This window comes from Phalacrocorax carbo, unplaced genomic scaffold, assembly GCF_963921805.1.
Source record: "Phalacrocorax carbo unplaced genomic scaffold, bPhaCar2.1 SCAFFOLD_36, whole genome shotgun sequence".
Classification (NCBI taxonomy): Eukaryota; Metazoa; Chordata; class Aves; order Suliformes; family Phalacrocoracidae; genus Phalacrocorax; species Phalacrocorax carbo.
Genome location: NW_026990495.1, coordinates 1,407,907 through 1,426,992, shown reverse-complemented (window position 1 = coordinate 1,426,992; position 19,086 = coordinate 1,407,907). Strand labels below are relative to the sequence as shown.

The window sequence follows — 19,086 nt, the reverse complement described above, 5'->3', positions numbered from 1 at the left end:
CTAAGGGCTGAATGGTTCACGTCCACCCATCCTATTAATTTGAAGGCTCTATTGGCATTTCCAGTTCCCAGCCCCTACAGAGTGAGTAAGCTTGTCAACAGCTTTGCTCTCCAAGCACAGGCAGGGCTCTCCCTTCAGACTAGCGACAAACCCTTCTTGGTGCAAGGGCGGTACCCTTCCTTTCTTCAGTGAAAACTCATCACGTAGATGCCTGTCCTTGTACCACTGAGAATTCAACATGACAGACACCCGGGACAGCTGGTTTCAGGTAGCGGGTGGGCTTTGAGTGCATAGCCAACAGTGGGGCTTGTTTGCCTCTGCTGCTGTAGTTTGCCCTGTGGCGATGGCCAGATTATGGGCTGAATATGTATAATCCCTATTCCACCACAGGCTTATAAGCAAGGCTACCGTATTAAAACCTATGCTTCCCATGCACCATTAACAGGAGAAGCAAAGAGACACCGAGAGCAACAATAACCATCCCTTGGATATAGAGGGCAGCCCTGAACTCAGAAGGGTTTCCTGGCTCTGGAAACCCAGAAGGCACTGAAAGATCTAGAGCAAGAAGTCGTGGAAGCTCCCGCGTTAGCCCTGCCAGGCTACAACAATCAGTTTCTATCAGATTTCCCTGAACAGGAGGGACAGCCGGTTGGCCCCAAAAGGTCAGCAAGGCGCAGCATGTTCCTCAGGAGAACTAGACCTCGTAACTCAGGGCCCGATTTCATGGACTGAGGCTGTTGCAGCAGCAGCTGTGGTGGTGAAGAAAGCAAGAAATAGTGTCCTGGGGCACCTCCTAAGGCTAAGGGTTCATTCCTTACTTCCTTGTCCTCCTCTCCAGAGTTCAAGCAAGTGCGGATGTGCCACTGTGGGGAATTACGTTGGGTTATGGCAATAACCGTACATGGTCATTGCCTTCTTTGGCGGAACCTTCCATAAATGCAACAAGATACACTCAAACCGCTGCCTCTCCCCCAGGCTGTCTTGCCCTGTCTCTCTGCCGACAGGAGGGAGCAGTGGGTGGTGTCACCTGGGGGGGTGACAGGAGGGAGAGCGGGCGGTGAGAGGCGTGGGGGTGAGAGGACATGGGGCGGTGATGGGCCCAGGGCTGTTGGGAGAGCCAGCGCGGGCCCCGGGGCTGATGGGAGGTGACGCTGGGTGGCGAAGGCCCAGGGGGTGGCGGGAGGGACAGCGCAGACCTCGGGGTGTGACAGGACACCGGGCAGCGACAGACCTGGGGGGTGACAGGACAGCAGGCTGCTGGAACCCCCTCCCCTAAGGGCCACTCGGCATTAGGGCAACGAGGGCGGGGCTGCCACACCCACATGATGCAGGTCTTTCTTCATAATGTGCTGAGCATATAAGAGGACCATGACACCGCGTGCTGCAGTAGGCGCCATCCCAGAGCAGGCACCGCCTGGCCCCAACCATGTCCTGTGTCCACTACAAGTTCTTCTCCAGGCTGAACTATGATACGGTCACCTTCAGCGGCCTCCACATCACCCTGCGCGACCTCAAGCGCCAGATCATGGGCCGCGAGAAGCTGAAGGCGACCAGGAGCGACCTGCAGATCTCCAACGCCCAGACCAAAGAAGGTGCGTGGGGGCGGCGGGCGTGGGGCCTCGGGGACCAGTGCGGAGCTGCACCCCGGCGGGGAGCTGCATTGCAGGGGGGAGCAGCACCCCAGTAGGGAGTTGCACCCCAGCGGGGACCTGCACCACTGCGGAAAGCGACAACCCGCAGGGGCCCTGCACCACCTGCCCCGGCGCCCCCAGGGGCCCTGGCACCACCTGCCAGACGGTGGGCTGGCCCCGCTGGTAGGTGACGGTGTGGAGCCGGGCAGGCTCACCGGACACCGGCAGCCCTGGGGCAGAGGGCAGCACACAGGCACTGACCGGTGGTGGCATGGCCGTGGTGGTGAAGCGCATGTCGGACACCTCCGATGCCGTCGGCAGCTGCAGAGGGAACCTCTCTGTTGGGGGAAGCAAAGAGGGGTGGTGGGGTGAGCTACTGGTGGGCAGAGCCCCTTGGGGGGTTACCTGGAGGGCAGGAGCACCACGAGGAGCAGGAGCTGCTGCTGTACCTGCCATGGCGGCGGGTCAGTGTGGGGTTTGTCTGGGGCAAAGAGTGTTCTGGGGTTCTGTCCCCATGGCGATCATTCCACCAGCACCTGCCTCAGCCAGCCCTGCCAGGGTTTCATTTCTCATGCCACAGCAACTGCCCGTCTCAATGACGTCCCATCCTGCTGATGGTTTCCTGTCCGCAATGCTCATTTCTCATCCCGGTGAGGGTTTCCCATCCCCACGATGGATTCCCATCCCCACGGTGATTTCTCAGACCCGTGATGGTTTCCTATCCCAACGGTTTCCCATGCCCACAATTTCCCTTCCCAGCACGATTTTTGCAGGGAGCTGAATTTCCTGCCCAAGGGGAAGGGATGCAGCCAGTACGGGTGGCCCTGCGATGCCAGTGTGTGAGCTGCCCCATCCTGCCCCAGTGAGGGGGGATGGGGCACTTTTGGGGGGTGTTTTTGTGCTTCCCGTCTCTGGAATCCTTACACGTGCACACAGAGTACTGTTCTTTTATAACCTTGCCCGTGCAGGAGTCCTGACTAAATGTTGACCTGATCTTGACAAGAACAAAGTGGAGCTTGAGTGAAGATGGCCGACTTGCTCAGATTTTTCTGAGCACTCTAACCTTTTACAGTTCCGGGACTGTAACTTTCCATAATGGAGATCTAGTAACAGAAGCAATGCTAACCTAAGCGAAAAGAAAACAGGATTTTAAATATCAGTGGAATATCTGCCCATGGAGTCATGTTCTGCAAAGGCAGAAGTCCCTTCAAAAAGCCTGTGCCTCCTTTTAATTTGATCTGCATTTGTTGAGTGTGTTGAGACGATAAAAGTCGGTGTTACCTATAAAAGGTTGCTTTTCTCTCTGTAAAGGGATTCTCTGAAGTGCTGTGTAATGACATACTGATATACGTTCTTACAAACTGACTACTGCTTTTTTCTGTACTGATGTTGTTTTCAGAATACACAGATGATGACGCCCTGATTCCGAGGAACTCCTCGGTAATTGTCAGAAGGATCCCGGCTGGAGGAGTTAAAGCTACCAGCAGAACCTCTGTTACGTGAGTATCCGTAAAGCGGTGTAGTCTTTGCTAGGGGGTTCAGTGAGGTCACTGGTTTAATGGATATTAGTTTACCAGTGGCGTTCCAACTGCATCTCCCTTGTTAAAGCGGCTGTTAGTTTTTGTTGTCCTGGGGTAGGTTTCAATGGACCTGTCCCAAAGCAGACTGACCTTTTTAGGCCTGCTGGGACATGGGCTTCAGGCTCCAACAACGGTAACTTCTAAGATGATTCTGTTGGGTTTGTTCTTGGGCTTGATTGTTCTGAGACCCGAGCTGTAGATGCTGTTTCCTCCAGGTGGAGAGATGCCTTATGCTATGGGCTTGCTTGTATTGCTTTCAGAGTAAAGACAGATACGCACCGTAGTGTACGCTTAGAATTTGTTCCCATCCCAGAGGAGCCCGATTGTCAGTGTTTGGCTATTTCCTGCATTTGCGGGAGGAGGCAGGATATGGCAGGTACTCTGAGGCCCCAGATCTGGGGTGTATTGGTTGAGATTACAGCTACTCAAACGTGATCCTGCCTACAGGATTGTTGTGGTCATTGTGGGATTTTGGGGTTTTTTTTAGTTGCACTGAATGTGAGAATTTGAGAATGAGAGCAGTTTATGTGTATGAATAGATGTCCACATTCACTAGATTATCCAAACAATGTCCTGATGGGCAGGTTTTATAACCTGTTTCACTGCTTGATGTGGGGCACAAGTGCTCTATTTTAAGCTCTGATCACCTTCCTTTCTTTCTCCTTCCAGAAGTCGAACGGAGCCAGTGAGCGGAACACCAAAAGCAGTATGTAAAAGCACAGGGTCACACCTTTTTCTGCACACTGCACTGAATTCTGAACAACATAGCCTTGTATGAAATTTTCCAAACACTAGCTTCATATAATTTCTTCCAGTAAAACATAGCCTATGCTGCAAAGACAATGGATTTGATTCAGCATAGTAAGAACTGCGTAATGCCATCATTTGCACAGTTCTCATGGGACTATTGGTATTTGTGCCCAGTCACGCATTGTATTTCATCCTGAATATGCGAGGCTATTTCCTGAATGGCTTTGTGTTGTACAGATAAGGTACGATTGGTTATAGGCGATGTAGGTTCCAGGTTTGCACAACTGGACGTGGTGCCGTGCTCTCCATCTGTCTGTCTACAGCTAGTAACGTGTCTGTTGGCGTAGCTGCTTGTGCGCTTTGTGTTTCTTGCAATGAAAATGCTCCGGAGTGTATTTTTGCCATTTTCACCTTGTATCACTTAGCTTCTGTTTTTGCTTGCTTTGCCCAATGGTTTTTGAAAACGTTCATAAAAAACACTGAGAAACCATTGTTGTTAAACTTGGTACTGTTTCTGGCTTTGACGTGGGGGTTCAAACAAAAACTAAAACTGACATACGCCCTACGTTCTGAGGACAGTTCTGGGCAGCTAAATGAGTCCTTTCCGTGCCTTTGAATACCTGGGTATTTGTTCCTGGAACTGTTTACTTGCAGTGATATTGTTTGGGCTCCTCCAAGTACATGAATGTCTTTAATAGATTGCCCTGAATGTAAATATCGTTGCTACACAAAGTGGTATTCTAAAGTTCTGCATTTGCTCTTCCCGCTTTCTCTGATGCAGCAGCTTCATCTAATAGCTTGTCTGCAAATGAAAATACCTGAAACCCAGTGTACAAATTTTGGCGCAAGGTTAGAGCCTGGGGCCTTTGTGGGGCATTTTTCATCAGGTTGGAAAACACTGTCCTTCTGCTGCTGAAATATAAATAAGTAACAGAAGGAAATGCTTGACTGGTAATAGCCTGGATTTTGATTTAGTCTTCTGTTCAGTTTCTTTAGTTCTCTTTAGTTTCTGATTAGTCTTCCGTTTGAAATGGCAGTTCATACATTGACTGTCGATTCTGGATTTTGGATTATTTGGGGTTTGGGGGTTGTCGAGTCGTGTCCCCGCCCCTCCCCAGTTCTTCTGCAGTATTGCCTTAGGGTGGCAAACAAGTTTCATGGAGATGTTGGTTCTAACTGACTGGTTGGAGGGACTGGCAGGAAATACTTCAGCAGAAATATAAAGGAAACAAAAAAAGACCCAGGGCTGGAGGGCCGTGGAAGGTGGCCGTTGGGCAAACATGCTGAACAGTACATCAGTTACCCTTCCTGACCCATTTGACAAGGTTCCCTCTCTGAGATACTCTGGAGCAACAAGCTGATCTCAAGCGGGTCTGGTTAGTCTAGTTTCTTCTCATTAACCGCACGGGCACTCTTAAGCTGGCGTAGCTTTGGACTTTGCCTTGAGCAAATGCAAATGACACGAGGTCGGAAATGCCTCTTGCAGTCACACTCGGAGCGCATCGTGCAGACTTTCAGACTACGGTAGAGGTTAACTATTGCTATGTTTGGACTGTACAACTTGAATATGTGTTTAATTTTTTGTGAACAGATGGATGACTCCTCTGCATCTGCTTCTCTGTCCCAGCTTATTCAGGTATATCTATATTCTTACCAAATACTTCAAAAAAAAAAAAAAAAAGTGTTTGCTTCATATTTTTAAATCTTGCACTGTGATCCAGAGCTGTATAACTGTTGTAATGCGAACAATGCTTTACTTTAATTCTTAATAATGTCAAGTATTTATGTTAACCTTAAAATGTGTGTATGCTTTGATCCTCTCCTGTAAAGAGCAGTTGCCACTTTGGGGAGATAGAAGGGGAGAACCTTACCAGCACCAACGTCACGTTGCACTAGTGCTCATCTTCAAGACACAAAGGAGAAGCACTTCAGAGGCTGTTTGCCCTTTTTCATACATTCCGTTAGTTCTGCTTTGGGGAGGAGCGCTATTTTTACAGAAGCATGTCACTGGCTGTAAGGGACGGACATTCCAGGGGGTGTGGAGCAGCCAAATTAGAGGCGTGCCTGGAACACGGACAATTGCAGGGCTATTTCTGAATTTCTAGTCCTCAGAGCTGCAGATCCATTCTTTGACCGCTGCACAATTTCATCAGCTGTCGTATAGATACAGTGGGCAACACAATCTGATTTCCTTGAACGCAGACTGCGTACGCTGTGATTATGTCCCTAACCGTGTCTAGGAACACACCCATGCCTGTGTGTGGCATGCTGGCGGAGGTGACCTTCTGGAACTCCTGCCACGCCGCGTTTTGCTGTGGAGCTGCTGGCGGTTTTTGCCCGGGAATGTGTAACTTTGGCTGGGAAAGCACTAGTCATTGCGCCTTGTGAGAAGGCGTAGTGCTAGCCAATTCAGGGCCTGGGCTTTAAAGTTACAAAGATCAGAGAAGGCAGGGCCTAATGCAGAGGAGCTTGTTCTTTCTTCTGAAAAGAAAGGCTGGAGTTCATTCCCAAGACAGAGAAAGCTCTCCCCACTAGCCACTTCTTCCCTCTCTCACCACAGACATGAAATTGTGGACACGTGGCAAAAATATTGGAAAAAATAATTCATTTGGAAGGTAGCCACCAGAAGAAACTGGTCTGCATTAGTGCTGTCCCTAAACGTGTCCTTGGTTCTGTAAACTTAGGTGAAGTTTTACTCTAAAATGTGAGAAGCCGTCCAAGAGGTGCACACATTGAAGCTTTTGAGAACATTGAAGTATTTCAGAACAATACAGGAACAACACCTCAGAGCAGCTCAAAACTGTGACTTACTCTACCCTCTTTAGCGCAGACTGGCTCAGCAGGGAGTCAATGTGTTGTAAAAAGTCCTCTGGTTTATTACTGCTATGTACGAAATGCCATATTTGAACTTTCGCCTATCCCTAGAAATGTTTTGTGGGTTTTGGATGTGTCTTGTACATCTCTTGGGTTCAAGCAAATCAGTCAAGTGTCTGTGAAGTTTTCTGTCACGGTTAATGGAAATGATTTCATAGGTGTCGATCTGCATTATGTTACAGTTGAGGAAAAACTGTGTATAGGAAACAACCATTTAATAAAATGCTGAAAGTAGTTGGTTGCTCTTGCGAAGGAATGCACCTAAAAGCAAAGACAGGAGTGGCTGATCTGAAGGCTTGGTGCTGGACGGTCCAAAGAATGTACAGTCCCTCCCTTAGACCCTGCTGGTATCTGCACTAGTGTGTAATTAAAACGTTTGAACAAATAGTACTTCAAAAACCAAGAAATCAGCTGGTTTCCTTCATATGAAGATCTAGTTCTGCGTAAGGCTTGTATTACAATTTGCATGGTAAAAGGACACGGCCAGCTGGAGAAACCTGCAGGTTTTGCTTACCGTAGTTAGCTCACTTAACACGAAGAAGTTAGCAGGGGCTCTAAAGTGTTTCTAACGTGTGTGTCGACTAACGGCCTGTTACACAGACTGCCAGTCTGGCTGAAGCCAGCGCTTCCGAAGAAGACAAAATAAAAGCGATGATGATACAGTCTTGCCGTGCATATGATCCAATCAAGTAAGTGTTGATAACGCCAGATCTGTTCCCCAACAATTACGGAGGAATGCTAGAGATGGTTGCTTTAACAAGAGAGATACATGCACCCCTTTTTCTTTTTCTCCCAAAAACCTTCTAGTTACATGAAGAACAGCCTGGGTCTACCTCCGCCATCATATACTTGCTTTCGTTGTGGAAAACCTGGCCACTATATAAAGAACTGCCCAACAAACGGGGTAAGGTTGGGGGGGGACTTCTGGTGTTACTTCGTTTTTGTTTTTTACCTTGGCAGTGAGGTAACAGATACATGAACACGCATATTAAGACGTGTTTCTCTTGGGGTGAAATAGAGAGGTTACATGGCAAAGTTGCAAAGCCCTTCAAAATTCAAGGGACACCTGCAATTATCAAGGCAAAATTTTCTTTTTTCCAGGCCATCACAACAAACATAGCCAGAGATCTTTCTCTGTCAACTTTCATGCATATTTTTCTGTATTTCAATATGACTGGAAATTTATTTTGGGTTTTAACCCTTTCTGAAGACAGTTCTCAGTTTTTAGTATTTTGTACAAAACCAGGATGTTTCTGCTGGCCCCATCTATTGGATATCTGCCTGGTGTAATGACACAAGCCTCTGGCTGAGCGTCCCTGCCATTTAACAACAGTCACGGAGATGTCGTTTTAAGTGTGGGTCTTGAGATACGCCTGCATTTCTTTTCCTACCAGGACAAGACTTTTGAGCCTGTTCCCAGAATTAGGAGGAGCACAGGCATTCCAAGGAGTTTCATGGTGGAGGTGAAAGATCCCAACACAAAGGGTGCTATGCTGACCAGCACGGGAAAATATGCCATACCAATTATTAATGCGTAAGTATGGGACTAACGGGACTGACCCAGGAGCGAAGGAGAGGAACCGTGCGTCGATGCCTGGGCGGCAATGCAGCCGAGTGGGCCAGCACCTCTAGTTACGGGGGAGGAAGCACTGGCATTGCATCTTAACCTTAACACCTGTGATACTTTCTAATCCCAAGGCCCTAAAATAGGACGCTCCTCCTGTTCATGCCCCTGGAAGCTGCTTAAACTTGTGGCGTGCTAAGAATCAGTATTTCTGCAAAAGGTTTCCGAGGTGTTTGCAGTGGAGTCGTTCTCTTTGAAAGCGCGTTTTGCTTCTCTCTGATGCTGCAAAGGCTCCTTGCAAAAGTTAACAAGTTGCTGTGGGAGTGAGGTTTCCTCCCCCTCTGACTTTTATCACCTCCCCTGTGTGAAAGAGGCTGCAGTTTTCCTGTTGCTATAAACTAAGAAAATACTACTGTGTGCTGACAAGAGCGGCTGCTCTAAAATGCACTCGGTGGCACTTCTGGTGTTCTGCCATGGACCTCCTTTTGTAGAAGCTCTAACATAGACTTCTTCCATTTCCAAAACTTAATTACTCGGAGACTGACTTGATCCTCAGCCTGCCATTTACTTTTATCCTCTGGCAACGGAGAGGTGGGATTCATTTCACACGATTTCTAGCTGTCAAAAAATTATTTGCCTAGTCTGAGCTGATTTCTCCATTGACCCAATGAATGGGAGAGGTCTGCAGCAGGAAAATTGTTCCCCCTCCCTCTTCTCATCCTGTGGCTGTAGAAAAGGACTTTCAACTAGCGGCCTACGTTTTAGAAGGCTAATGTGGAGTGAGAAGAATTCCACCTGTTCTCTTCCCCTGAGAAAAGCCAAAGCTTGGAAAAGTTCTCCTTGACCCACCTTTAACTTTTTGCTCTCTCCTTCCCCACCCCCCTCCAGGGAAGCTTATGCCAGAGGAAAGAAGGAAAAGCCTCCCTTTCTACCGGAAGAGCCGGCCTCCTCCTCCCCCTCCGATGAGCCTATTCCAGATGAGCTCCTGTGTCCCCTTTGTAAAGATATAATGACCGACGCAGCTGTTATTCCCTGCTGTGGAAACAGTTATTGTGACGAATGTAAGTGTGACCCCATGGCTGTTAATTCAAAACATCACCTCTGATCCTCTGAAAGCAGAAACAGGAGATCAGGAAATTACTGTGTCACCGGTTCTATGTAGTACTTAAGCCCAGCCTGAATAGGAAAGGACTCTTCTCCTATAAAGGGCAAAAGAAAGGCCGAAAGCTTTTTCCTCCTTTTTATGTATCTCGTTAAATCCCCTTCGCACGTGGAAGGACAAGTATGAGAAGAGGGCGTAACTGCGCCGGTGATGACACTATTAGATAGCGAATGCATTTCGTTTGTCCACAGCCCTTTCCCTCCTACAAAATTACAGAGCCAACGCTGGTGACTTCCTGTGGTCTGCAGCAATCGGGTACTTGGGCATTTAATGCACATTCTCCTCCACGGGAGAGTTGGCTGAAACCTTCAGAACTCAAACCCGCTAACGGGTTTTTGAGGTCTCTTTTATTCACTAGCCCTGAGGTTGGTGACTTCTCACTGTACTAGAGAGTGGAAAAAAGCTGAGTCAAGACATCAAGACACCGCCTACTCCACACCTCCAGATGTTACAGGAGTGAAACATCAGGGCTGTACCGTTAATGGCTGCACACTAGAAAATTATTAGGCTACTGAACTTGAGCTTCATGTTCCCAATTCAAGATCATCTTCACCCATTAATCATATACATGGTTTTCTAACTGATGAGAACCCCAAAAATGTCCTTAGTTTGGCTAAAATCTATTTTGATGCCTCTAATTGCACACAGGTATTAGAACAGCGTTACTGGATTCTGAGGATCATACCTGCCCAACGTGTCATCAGAGCGATGTTTCTCCTGATGCTTTAGCTGCCAACAAGATCCTACGCCAGGTAACGTGATGGCTTTTCCGTGAACTGCTTGTAAGAGAAGTCTATTCCCGAAAAGCTGAAAGGGAAGAAAACATGAATCGGCAGCTCCTGAAGCAGGGCTAAATTGGACAAGGCTACATTTATTTACTCCTCCAGTGCATGATCCCTTGTTACAGAAGCTTACAACTCCTTAGAGACAGTCTGGCAAATTCAGGTCACAGTTTTAACATGATTGCCTCCCTTTCAAATTCGGTGTTGACACTGAAGTGCTTTAAATACAGACACCCTGAGTTACCAGTCATTAATGCCGGCGCTTAATGCGATGTGTTCCTACCCCTGCCTGCTGATTTATTTTAGGATTGATAGCATTTACAGGAACAGGCGAGTGATGTTCCTCTGTGGAGCCTTTTGTTTGTGTGCCTCCTGAAGTTTCCTATCCCCTTTTTGTCCGTGTTTTTCTGCCTCTAGGCTGTGAACAACTTCCAAAATGGAACTGGCTACCCTCGGCAGCAGCAGCCGCAGCAGCCGCCACCGCCACCACCTCCACCACCACTCCTGACTGTCGGGCCTCCCGCCGCGCTGGTGACGGCCGCTAACCTTTCTAAACCTTCCTCTCAGCCAATCAGCGGGTTGTTGGAGGAGAAGGTTAGTTTGATTTCAGCATAGGCACTGATCCTTGTCTTTTAGCAGAGCTTCGTTTCCAACTCTTTCCAACCGTTTTTTGCCAAGGGCCGTCAGGTTCCGCTACTAAGACAAGCAGCACTGCCGAGTCGTCTGGGCCCCCAAGGACAATCAATACCCACAACGGGTAAGTAACGCTAACTTTAGAATTCCTTTAAAAGTCTTACCTTCAGATAAACTGAATGGGATTTTTTTCTTTTTCCCTCCCCACTGCAACAGGTCATCCAGTGAGAGCCACTACAATTCGCTCAGCAGGTGGCGGATCAGGCTGCGAACTGTAAGTGTCCCACAGAAATTCAATGCATTACTACCGGTAACTGTACTACTACTCCTGGTTAAAGGAGGCCGTAACACGTAACTCCTGCAACAGCTGATTTGCAATGAATAAGTACGCACAGGTAGTTGTGGAGAACACAAGCGGTAATTAATTTTGAAATGGCTTACTTTGAATTGCCTTTAACAAAGGGATCTGTGCTTGCACTAAGATTATTTAAAATAAAACATCAGCACAGGACTGAAAATGGGGGTGCCAAAACCGAATACTTTCTGGGGAAACCGTAATCACATATGAAAATTAAATATAATTATAGGATCAAGTGGAAAGCCAGGCTAGAAACTTGGAAGCAGAAACTTTACATGCTAACAAGTTCTTCAATTTGCAGTAGCATCATTACATAAACACATGGAGAGAGGATAAAAAAAACCAAACCAAACCAAACAAAGCAAACCAAATTTGAGAGGAAAAATGCTGGGGAGTGTGACTCTTTTTTCTTTCTTTTTCTGTGTGGTTTTTTTTCAGGTCCAAGTCTCCCTGCAGTGCTTCATCTTACTGTAGAAGTTCGTATACCTACACCAAGTCAAGATCCAGTTCTTCCCCCACTCACTCCTACTCTCGATCATTCAGTCGTTCCCAGTCTCGTTCCTCCCCGCGATCGCCGCCGTATCCAAGAAGAGGCAAAGGGAAGAGTCGTAACTATCGCTCCAGGTCAAGGTCACGCGGCTCTCACCATTCAAGGCTAAGGTCACCCCCGCACAGAAGATACCATTCACGGTCAAGGTCTCCGGTGTTTAGGGGCCAGTCTCCAACTAAACGGACTCTACCTCAAGGGGAAGGAGAAAGGGAGTGTTTTAACAGGTCCAGAGAGGTTCCACCATATGATAGGAAAGCTTACGAGGGCAGATCTCGTGACTGGAGGGATCCATTTGGAAAGGAAAGATACAGAGAACGGCGAGGGAACTCTAGGCACCGGAGTGAGAAGTTTTACAAGGGCTATGCTGTTGGCTGTCAACCTCCACAAAACAGAGAGGACTTTTCTCCAGGTAGGTTTGGTCCACCTGGCACCAGACGAGAGAATTTGCCATGTGCTCAGGGACGTAGGCAGGATTATCCTGCTGGGCAGAGGCACAGAAACCATCATACAGCTGGAAATTGCCCTGAAAAACCATGTGGAAGGGAGAGCCGTGGCATCAAAGATCCTGAAACATCAAAAAAGAAAGAGGTGGAAAAACCACTGGGAGACAAGAAAGGCAATAAAGATAAAAAGCACCGGAATGAAGGATTTCCAAATGCTGAGTTGTTGGAAGGTGCGAGAAAACCAAGAGAGGCAGCTGCAGCAGAAGGTGTTACAGCGGAGTCTGTCTTCAGGCTCCCAAGCAGAGACGATGCTACCCCTGTGAGAAATGAGCCAATGGAAACAGAGTCTAGTGCTTTCAGACTGGGGTCTGAAAAGGAGGAAGAAGAGAAGGATAAGCCAAAAGCAAAGACTGACAAGGCCAAGCGGAAAGTAGAAGTGGCTCTTCCTCCTAAGACGGACAATACAGTAAAACCAGCTGAAGGTTCCAACGAGAAGGTGGACACGGGTCGTGACAAATCTCCTCGACTGGAACCTCCTGCGAAAAAGGCAAAGGAGGACTAGCCAAAGTCAGGCAGTGTTAAAACACCTTCCTCTTGAAAGGATGAGGGTGTTTTGATGCTGTCCTGCAGCGAGTAGTTGCTAGTTGGGGAGGATAGAAGGGGAGTGCCTTATCAGCCAAGTTAGAGCCATTTCTGGAATACGGGCAATTGCATGGCTATTGTTCTCTTTGTTTACTCGCATCTGTATAAACACAAATCGCATGTTCATCAATAAAGTTAACACTCTTTTAGCCTCGTGTGTTCCCTGGCATGTCTGTGTTACATTTCTAACTAGCATCTTACCATGAGCTCACAGAGATGTCTCAAAAATTATTAGAAAATAAGAAAAATAATACTCCTGGAGTAGGAGGGGAGACTCAGTGTTAGTTAGAACTAATTAAAGTCAGTGAAAGACAAAGCACAGCCATTCCCTTCTTGTTTGCTCTGACTGTACCTGCTTTGGGTTGTGGGTAGGCATAGGCAGGGTGGAAGCCTTGCATCTCTCTTGACGAGTCCTCTCTCTCTCCTTCTCCCCGTGAAAGCAGAATGCACATTAACTATGCACACTGACAGGCGTATAAAGAAAAGCTAGGGCCCTGGGGCCATTGCCACTGCCTAATTCTCTTACTATCCCGTTATTTACCGATTTATGTTCTGGAATTACTAAATTTGGTACTAGAGCAAACCTTACACAACTCATACTCTTTGCGGGGGAAAAGATACACTCACCTTCCCGTTGTGACACTAATGGGTATAGCTTTCCCTCTGCCAGCTGGAAGCGTGCTGACTTCCCACAGTGCTTTACTGGCTCAGGACTCGACAGCTGCAAAGTATTAGATGAGACCTAGTTTTACATGAACAGAGGAGAAAACAGTTCAGTGGCACACAGGAAAGACAGAAAGGAAGGGAGAAAAAGAAGGGGAAAACGGAGGAGTTAGTTAAATCCGTTACCTTTAGATCTCTCTGGCAGAAGGCCCTACTCCAGAGAGGCAATCCCATCCAAGAAACACTTTGCAGGCATTTAGAAGTCAGCAGGATACAAGCAAATACAGAATTTCTTTCTCAGATTAGGCTCATGGGTTCTCTTCTATGTTTGCACTGGGCACAGCTGACGTTCTGTCGCGCCGCGTGTTTTATGTGTGCTTCGTGTGACTAAGTGAACAAGACACAGCTGTTGCTCACAGACAGGAACTGTGGTGGTCAAGGTTAAACAAAATTCTCCCAGAGAGCCAGGGCAATATTGCCCATTTGGTTAGAGATGGAAGAGGGCCATTCGTCCTCACAGGCGCTGCTTGTTTCACTTGCCTGAGGGAGAAAAATGAAGTAAGACCTTACGTCTGGAGATCAAATCTCACCTTCTAAATAGATGTTGGTGTGCCAGCACCAGCACTGAGTGAGGAACTACCACCGCGCTTTAGGGAATTGCTTTTGCAGCCAGACTTTTCTGAGCTGCTTCCAAGTGCAGCCTTCAGAGTTCACCAATGCAAGAATTAATCGTTATTTCTCACAGTTGATATTTTTTGCTATGGCATGACATGGTAGTATTTGACACCGAAGCCTTGAAAAGCCCTAAGATTAGGTACAAGACCACCAGTGTTTCCGTGGCACCTGCCCCATCACAAAAGTCATCCTTATGACCATGACCTTTCAGAGGCAAAAATTACCAGCTCAGCCTTTCTCTTTCTACTTAATCGCTTTCTTTTCAACTAGGTCACCTGAACAGCTTACTTTTCAATTGTCAAGAAGATTCATTACAAAAAATCCCCAAATCCAGAACATCCATTTTACTGCAAGCTACTTAAAACATGGTGAGTGATACTTGAATATAGAATCATGGAACTGTTAAGGTTGGAAAAAACCTCTAGGATCATCAAGTCCAACCATCAACCCAACACTACCAAGTCTCCTAAACCATGCCCTGAAGTGCCACGCCTACACGTCTTTTAAATACCTCCAGGGATGGTGACTCCCCCACCTCTCTGGGCAACCTGTGCCAATGCCTGAGCACGCTTGCAGTAAAGACGTTTTCCCTCATATACAATCTAAACCTCCCCTGACAAAGCTTGAAGCTAAATATTTGCTTTCATCCCATTGCTTCTTCCCTGGAGCAGAGACCAACCCCCCCTCACTCCACCCTCTCTCAGGGGGCTGCAGAGAGCGAGAAGGGCTCCCCTCAGCCCCCCTCTTCTCCAGGCTAAACCCACCAGCTCCCTCAGACGTTCCCCAGCACACCTGTGCTCCAGACCCTGCCCCAGCTCCGTGGCCCTTCCCTGGACACGCTCCAGCCCCTCAAGGTCCTGCTTGTCCCGAGGGGCCCAAAACTGAACATAACATTCAGTGCCCCACCAGTGCCGAGCACAGGGGCCCCATCCCTGCCCTGCTCCTGCTGGCCACACCAGGGCTGACACAAGCCCGGGGGCTGGTGGCCTCCTTGGCCACCCGGGCACTGCTGGCTCATGCCCAGCCGGCTGTCAGCCAGCACCCCCAGGGCCTTCTCCGCCGGGCACTTCCCAGCCCCTCTGCCCCGGGCCTGGGGCGCTGCCTGGGGTTGGTGTGACCCAAGGGCAGGACCCGGCACTGGGCCTTGTTAAACCTCACACAACTGGCCTCGGCCCATCGATCCAGCCTGCCCAGGTCCCTCTGCAGAGCCTTCCTGCCCTTGAGCAGACCTACACCCCCACCCAACTTGCTGTCGCCTGCAAACTTACTGAGGGGGCACTCGAGCCCCTCAGCCGCATCACCGACAAAGCCACTAAACAGGAGGGGCCCCAAAACTGAGCCCTGGCAACCCTGACCGCAACCGGCCGCCAACTGGGTTTAGCTCCGGTCACCACCACTCTCTGGGCTCGGCCGACAGCCACTTTTTTACCCAGGAAAACGTCGCTCCCTTCCAAGCACAGCCACGGTGATTACGCTGTGAGCCCGCACGTGCGCACCCAGAGCTCGCCCAACTCCGCTTCTGCGCCCAAGATGCGGCTAGAAACGACCCCCCTCCCTTCTCCCACCCGCACCCGCAGCCGCCCCGTTTCTGATGCAGCCCACGACGCGCCCCACGCACGGGCGGAGGCGTCTCTCCTTCCCCGCCGCAGGCACGGGCGGAATCCCGGCTGCTGCATGCGCTGCCCCGGCTGGGAGAGGGCTCCCGGGGGACAGCGACCGCCTCGGGAGCGGCTCTTCCCCGCTGCCGAGGGCAGGGTCACCCGCGGCGCGGTGCCGCGTTCCCAGCCCCGCTCCGCAGGCGGCTCCGGCGGTCTCCGCCCGCCCCGCTGCCGCTCTCCGAGAGGGGGGGGCTCGCGGCCCTGAGCCCTCACCCCATCCCCCGCCGCCGCCGCCCCCCGTCCCGCCGCCCCAGCGCGGAGCACGTGTGCGCGGCCGCGCAGCCCTACCTGCCGGCTGCCCGCCGCTCCTCTCCGCCGCCGCCCCGCCGCCCCCCGCCGCCAGCCCCGGGCCCCAGGCGGAGCCCCAGGCCGCCCGCACGCCTCCGGCACGGCACGAGCGGCAGCGGCAGCGGGAGCCGCCGCCGCGGCGCGGAGCGGCCCCGATGGCCCCGCCGGGCCGGGCCGGGCCGGGCCGGGCCCCTCCGCGGCGCTCCTGCGGCTGCTCGGCGCGGGGCGGCCCCCATGGCCCCGCCGGGCCCGGCCGCCCGCCCCGGCCCGCCCCGCCGCCGCCGCCCGCTCCGCTCCGCGCCCGGCCCCGGGGCTGCGCGGGGGGGCTGGGGCAGGGGGGCAGGGCTCCGCCGGGAGGGGGAAGGGGGCGGCTGGTGCCGCTCAGGGGGGGCCGCGGCCCCCGCCAAGTGCCGGGGTGAAGCAGGCGCCCTCTCCCATCCCCAGGAGAGCAAAGCTGCCTCAGAACCCCCCGGCCGCGCTCCCACGGCGGCTCCGGGGGGCATCGAGCGTCGCGAAAGACACCCGGGCGGTTCCTTTTCCTGGCCCTGGAAGCGCGTGTTCTGCAAGGAGGCGGCGGGAGCGGGCTGAAGGGCTCCGTGGGGCGGGGGCAGCCCAGGAGCTGCAGGCAAAGCTCTGCCTCAGCCTCAGGACTCACAGGGCTCATGGGCAGCACCCCCTGCCCCGGCAGGGCTGCCACAGCGTACCCCGAGGCAAAGCCGCCAGCCTGCAGCCTGCTTCGAGTACCCAGCTGTCCTGGGTAGAGACTGGGGGTCCTCACAGCCCCTGGGGGCGTTGGCATGGCCAAAACCACTCTCTCCCGTCACTGCCTCTCCAAAGCCCTGCCTGGCAGGGAGGCTGCTAACCTCTCTCTCTCTGAAAGTGCAGCCTGGTGATAGTCTTAAAATAAGGTAAATGCAGGCTGCTGCCAGCAAAGTTGGCCGCAGGCGTGAATGCTTTGAGCAGACCCTTCTGCCTCTCTATGGGGAGATGGGGACAGGACAGGCTGTGAAATGCCTGTCCGAAGGCCCTTGGGGCCGAGGCCCCTCGCGACTCCCACTGGGGGACATTGCTGGAGGAGAGCATGCCAGGAGACGGGCTGTGGTGGCACGAGCCGCTTCCCTTCCCCCCTGCAGTCTCTCCTGCGTGCTGGTACAAGCCACTCGCCTGCACATCTGAGCTGTCGTATTTAGCAAAGCAGGCAGCCAAGCACAGGAGCGACTCTTAGCTGATGCGGTGCTGGGCTGAGTGAGGGTCTTGCAAAAATGATAGTGGGGACTGGAACCCCCATACATCCCCCTCAGTGCATCCGCACACAACTTGCTCCCTTAGCAGGCAGAAAGCGACTCCTGACTCAATACTGAGCTGGAGCAAAGCGATGAAGCAGGAAAAGCTTCAGTGGGAGTTTTCATACTCGGGGCAAGTTTGATCAGAGATGTGGTCACGTGAGCCTCTGAGTAGGATCCGTTTAGGAGCACACAATAAATATTGCCAACTGTTTCCTGCAGCACCAGGCCTTGTTAGCTGACTTGTGAGCCAGGCTGAGCGTTGCAGCGCCGCAGTGCTGTAACGAGCTGCTCCTCCTGCCCAAGGGACCGTTACGAGCTCACCTGAGGCTGAAGTGAAACATGGGTTCAGAGATCAGTGCCAGGGTGCCTGGGCAGCAGCCCAAGCTGCCACCCCTTTGCACCCAAGGGTTAAGTGGCATCGGTGGGTGCAGACGCTGGGGTACATTTTCCAGAGCTCATGTCGCTATCCATTTATACCAACAAGGTGCACACAGGTCTGTGAATCCAGGCAGGTTTATTGCGTTTCAAGCGGGAATAAAACTCCTCAACTCCGGGAGTATTAAAGCGCTGGCACTGCTTTATTCGGCACCGGGTGCGCGGGGGAGAATTCCTCCTGGCGTGCACACCTACCATAATTCCTTTTTCACATTTATACATGAAAGTTAACACACCACGCCTACCTAATACATAACCACTGACCTGGCTGGGCATCCCCTTCTTCCATTGGTCAATATAGTCTCTGCTTCAGTTTAAAGGTACAATGTGATTTTCATTCACTGCGCGTGCTCAGGAGGAGTTGCGGGGAAGTCCTTTCATCCCCCAATTGAGTTGGTGGTCGCAGTCTCCCCCTGCCAGGATTACCTTTCCCCCAGTGACAGTGCTTCAGCAATTGCCCGGTTTTTCAGGGCGGCTGGGTCCTGAGACCATGGAAGCAGGCCAGAAGACCTTGCCAAATTCTTTGCTGAAGCTTCTGGGAGCTGCTTCTTCCTTTACTATCCTTATGGGCAAATGAGGTAGAGCAGGATAAGACTGTCTTGATCACGATAGTTCAAAAGACCTCGCAGGGCAGCCAGATGGAAGGTGTTGAATGAGGCTGTCGCTGCGGGCGACGGTGAATGAGGCCGTCGCTGCTGTTGTGCCCGTCACGCCACAGCAACTGCCCGTCTCAATGATTTCCCATCTTGCTGCTGATTTCCTGTCCTCAATGCTGATTTCTCATGCCGGTGAGGGTTTCCCATCCCCACGATGGATTCCCATCCCCACGGTGATTTCTCATCCCGATGATGGCTTTCCATGCCAGCAATGATTCCTCAGCCCCGTGATGGTTTCCCAGTGTCATGGTTTTAGCTGGGATAGAGTTAACTTTCTTCACTGCAGCTGGCCCAGTGCTGTGCTTTGGACTTGGTATGAAAACAATGTTGGTAACACACCGATGTTTTGGTTGTTGCTGGGTAGTGCTTGTACTAGTCAAGGGCTTGTCTAGCTTACCATGCTCTGCCGGGTGCACAAGCGGCCGGGAGGGGAGGGGGCACAGCCAAGAGAGCGGA

At 51.1% G+C, this 19,086-nt stretch overlaps 1 protein-coding gene across 1 annotated transcript; it reads left to right on the top strand.

The window, feature by feature from the left end:
- Positions 1–1,426: 1,426 nt before the first annotated feature.
- LOC135311317 (E3 ubiquitin-protein ligase RBBP6-like) lies at positions 1,427–12,944 on the top strand. Its single transcript, XM_064440440.1, is given in 13 exon segments — positions 1,427–1,592; positions 3,031–3,130; positions 3,881–3,917; positions 5,553–5,597; positions 7,436–7,524; positions 7,643–7,739; positions 8,230–8,369; positions 9,288–9,460; positions 10,210–10,313; positions 10,761–10,937; positions 11,193–11,200; positions 11,773–12,835; positions 12,837–12,944. Coding segments are annotated over 13 exon segments (2,307 nt in total).
- The last annotated feature ends 6,142 nt before the right edge of the window (positions 12,945–19,086 follow it).